Source organism: Micropterus salmoides, unplaced genomic scaffold (assembly GCF_014851395.1).
Source record: "Micropterus salmoides isolate LMB-PRFRI ecotype aquatic unplaced genomic scaffold, ASM1485139v1 Ms_hic_scaffold_18, whole genome shotgun sequence".
NCBI classification, from domain to species: Eukaryota; Metazoa; Chordata; class Actinopteri; order Centrarchiformes; family Centrarchidae; genus Micropterus; species Micropterus salmoides.
In genome coordinates, this window is record NW_024040928.1 from 5,366,880 (window position 1) to 5,370,696 (window position 3,817).

The window sequence follows — 3,817 nt, forward strand, 5'->3', positions numbered from 1 at the left end:
AAGATGGAATACTCTACAGAATGACCTTAGATTGAAAGATACTGAGTCCATAGCACATTTTAAGAAGTGTCTGGTTGAATTGAATTTTGAATTTGCTTTATTTTATATTAAATAGATGATTCGTGTAGTTTTACGGGTACTTTGTTTCTGCACTTGTAAAAAAGGGCACCTCCATAAATGAGACCTCGGTCTCAGAGTGTTTTTCCCTATATAAAAAAAATAAAAAACATATATCCAGGAGTAAAAATAGGATGGATAGAAAACTGGTACCATGGTGGACAGAGGAGTGTCATCAGGATGTAAGAAACTGGAACAGAGCATTCAGACAAGTTAAAAGACCCCGTAACATGCAACATCTGATTCAGTATAAAAAGGCACAGACAGTGGAGAAAAGAACAGTACACCATGCTAAGAGGGAAAGTTGGAAGAACAACATCTGTGGGAGAGGGATGGGGAATGAGAAAAAGATGGGAGGAGACAGAAGGGAATTTGGAATATGCAGTTAAGACATCTGAGTAGGAAAGGGAATCTTCAAAAGAAATAAGGCTGAGATCATGGCCAAGTCAGTCGCAAAGATATGTAGTTCAGAAATTGTGTCATAAAAAGGTAAAAGGGGAAGAACAATGAGTCAGCATCCAGGTGTGTTAGACAGGAGAAGAAACAGATTATAAATAATTGATAACGATTTTCTTTGGCAGAGATGGTGGGAGTAATAATACTTCTCTAAATATGCTATGTTGTACTAAAGCATCTATGGGAAGGAGCGCTCTTGGAGTTGCTACAGCTTCATAACAGAGTGTGGAAGGAGGGAAGATTTCCATGTAGATGGAAGGAAAAAGTAGTGATTCCAATAAGCAAATAAGGAAGGATCTGTCTAAACCCAGGCCAATTGCATTAATTCAGTTTTATTTAGATAGAACCAATTCATAACGTATGAATTGTGATGTAGTAGGTTGTAATTAGCGTGGCATCAAGCAATATGTGAAGGAATGTTTTTTTATTATAAATTTGAGGATTCTTGACAATTTACCTGCAGTGGCTCCAGTCAACAAGAGGTTGGGTGAAACTTCACAACACATCTCTATAGCCACTCTGAAGCCCAAAATCCCAGAAGCATTACTGGCTCTTTGGGCTGAAGCAAGTGATGAATAGTCTGCACAGTGTTCTAGCAATGGAAATGGACTCACTTTGCACGGTTTGTCCTTTCAGAGGTTCTTCTGTACTCAGATGGTCTGTGGAAAAAACAAAAATACATAATTAATACGAATTGCTTCTTGTGTCCATTAAATATTCACTTCGAATACTGACTCACAAGGCTTACATCATTATGATTGCGACAACCAATTAACTTGTAAATGAAAAGCTTATATTTGCATAGGTGGGCTTTTAGACTGACAATACATATGTGGAAAAGATTGGATGTTATTTCCATAAAATACATGTCGCACAACACTGCAATAAACCACTACTTCCATGCAGGATTGCAAAATGTAGCAATGAATCAGAATCAGATTTAAAACGAGTGTTTAAGGCTGATGTCTCTTCTGGACCCAGCAACAGAAATATCAACTGAAATACAGGCTTTGTTGTTTTGCTAGTAAATTAGATTTGTAAAAAACAAATACAAATACTTTATAGCTAACCCCTTGATAAGTTATTTACCCAGTAGCTTGCTATCGTCCTGGTCACTGGTTAGGGAGAGAACAGTGGTGGTCTTGCCGGACTTCTTTGAAGTTTTTCTGCAGCACAGTCTTTTAAGTGTTTTGAAGAAACCAAACATTTTCTCGGCTGCCTTTCCACGAGACACTGGAGATGTAGGAATTCTCAGCTGTTTCCTCAGTTCTCTCGAAATAGCCTCCTCAAAATTTGGATCCCCTGATCTCACTGCCTCCTGCATCACTTGTATAGAACCAAATTCCAGCAGGAGGTCGGTGATGGCATTCTGGTAAATGTCTTTATAACTCCGACCCATCAGGGAGGCGTGGAAATGGTTGTACACCTTAGGGTCTACATCTTGAAGCTGTTTAATCAGTTTCTTTATAACCTCAAAAATAATTTCACTGTTTTTAATACCAATGACAGTGAGCATCTCCCCAACCAGCAGACTCAACAGGGATATGTGCACAATGTCTCCATGCAACTGTGACTGCGTTGGCTCCGGTGGCTTTGGGATTGCATCATATGTGGCATTAGAATCTTGACTCGACATTGAAGAATTGCAATGAGAAGGAGGATTTAAAAACACTACTTCTTTATGGTCTCCTGCTGCATGACTTGGTACAAGCACAAAGTCAGGATCATCAGACAATTCGTCAAAAGTGAGTGGAGATGGACAATCAGACCCCTCTTGGCGTAGTTCTGACCAGAGGTGAACCTGCACAGCACAACGAGTAACAACCTCCTCTGTCCTCATGTAAAGGGCACGAGCAATGATGCTTGGGTTGGGGAAGTTCCCTCTCCTCAGCTTTCTACAGGTCACAGTTTTGCATATGCGTGTTCCAGCTGGCATTGATGGAATCTGGTAGTCACGTCCACTCATCACAACATTAAAGATTCTGTCCGTGAGTTTTCTTATTTTATCAATGTCAACAACCTCCTGCTCACTGTGGACAGCTTTTTGACACTTGCATGCCTGTGCAGCCCCCTGCAAATCTTCTCCCAAAAATGCATGGACTATTTCGTCAGCTATGTTTTTAATAGAATCAATCTCATTGGGGCCTAAATGACTGAAAGAATGGTCCTCCGCTGCACCAATTATTGTAACTGAACTGGGACAGCTCTCAGAATGAGAATCGGTGGTGTCGTTGTCAGGTACTGCACCTGGTATGGCATCCACCCCACTAGAGGGAGAGGAAGATGTAGCAGACTGCTGTCCATGTGATTCACTGTGTTCCACAGGCAAAATGTGTATGTTTGTGCCAACTCTAATACAAATATCTCTATGGTTGGAAGAGCTAATTTCACAGTGTGGCATTTGGGCTCCATTTTTTAGGACTTTCACCATGCGGATTATGTAAGTCTTCACAATTTTTTTCAAGTCACCTCTGGGAGTTAAACAAAATATGGGGAACTCCACTTTTCCACTGGGTTCACACAATGCAATCTGACTTGACTGACCTCGACCTTCGAGGGCTCCCGTCAGTATGGTGACAATCTCATAAACCATATCTTTAAGGTCTGTAATGGAAGTTACACAGCCGCTGACAAAAAACACTGGGAGTCTGGACTCCAGAATGGGAGTCTGAGTGGACAAAGCCAAGACTGAGTTGATCGTCTTTGAAATGTGTCTCAAAAGCAACTGGGAGAACACCTTGGTGGCCAGAAAATTCTCCACTTTGATCCTCAGGCAGTTAGCCAGTGCCAGTTCAATAGAATCCCTAAGGCAGGCGTGGATTCGGTCCTCAGTTAAACCGAGGACGGTTGGAGAAAAGGAGCCGTAGATTCTCATGTATCTGTAGACCTGTGGCATCACAACATCCAGGATGGCTTCTGCAATATTCTGAATAATATCCATGCAAGAATTGGCCAACACGGTCGTCATCGCACCGCTCACAAAGCCTTTTGTCATTAACTCCCAATGCCTGTAAGAGAAGACGGTTAGTGTTGTGGCATAAACTGAAGTTGATTCCCATTTAAATAGAGAACACAGTGGAGTCACAGATGTCTGCCACACTGTTACCTAACAACATGGCCATGACTTGATATGTCATAAGAATACTTGTAAATTTCAAGCTGTAGCACTTACTGTGTTGTTATCTGGACCAAACATTTATTGACGGTAAAACAGACATCCTCTGGATCAACACATGGCAAGTCA

General features: G+C 41.3%; 1 protein-coding gene across 1 annotated transcript; it reads right to left on the bottom strand.

Annotated features, from left to right (window-relative positions):
- Positions 1-985: 985 nt before the first annotated feature.
- LOC119909601 lies at positions 986-3,573 on the bottom strand. The gene is made up of 2 exons (XM_038727872.1): positions 1,663-3,573; positions 986-1,232 (listed from the first exon to the last, which is right to left on the bottom strand). The coding sequence occupies exons 1-2, from the start codon at positions 3,566-3,568 to the stop codon at positions 1,117-1,119; spliced, it is 2,022 nt and encodes a 673-aa protein (XP_038583800.1). The 5' UTR covers positions 3,569-3,573; the 3' UTR covers positions 986-1,116.
- Positions 3,574-3,817: the final 244 nt, after the last annotated feature.

Excerpts from the sequence above, each read along its gene's own strand:
- LOC119909601 (XM_038727872.1), bottom strand. The coding sequence starts at position 3,568 with ATGACAAAAGGCTTTGTGAGCGGTGCGATGACGACCGTGTTGGCCAAT. Across the intron at positions 1,233-1,662 it reads GGACGATAGCAAGCTACTGG|ACCATCTGAGTACAGAAGAA; the intron begins GTAAATAACTTA and ends TTTTTTCCACAG.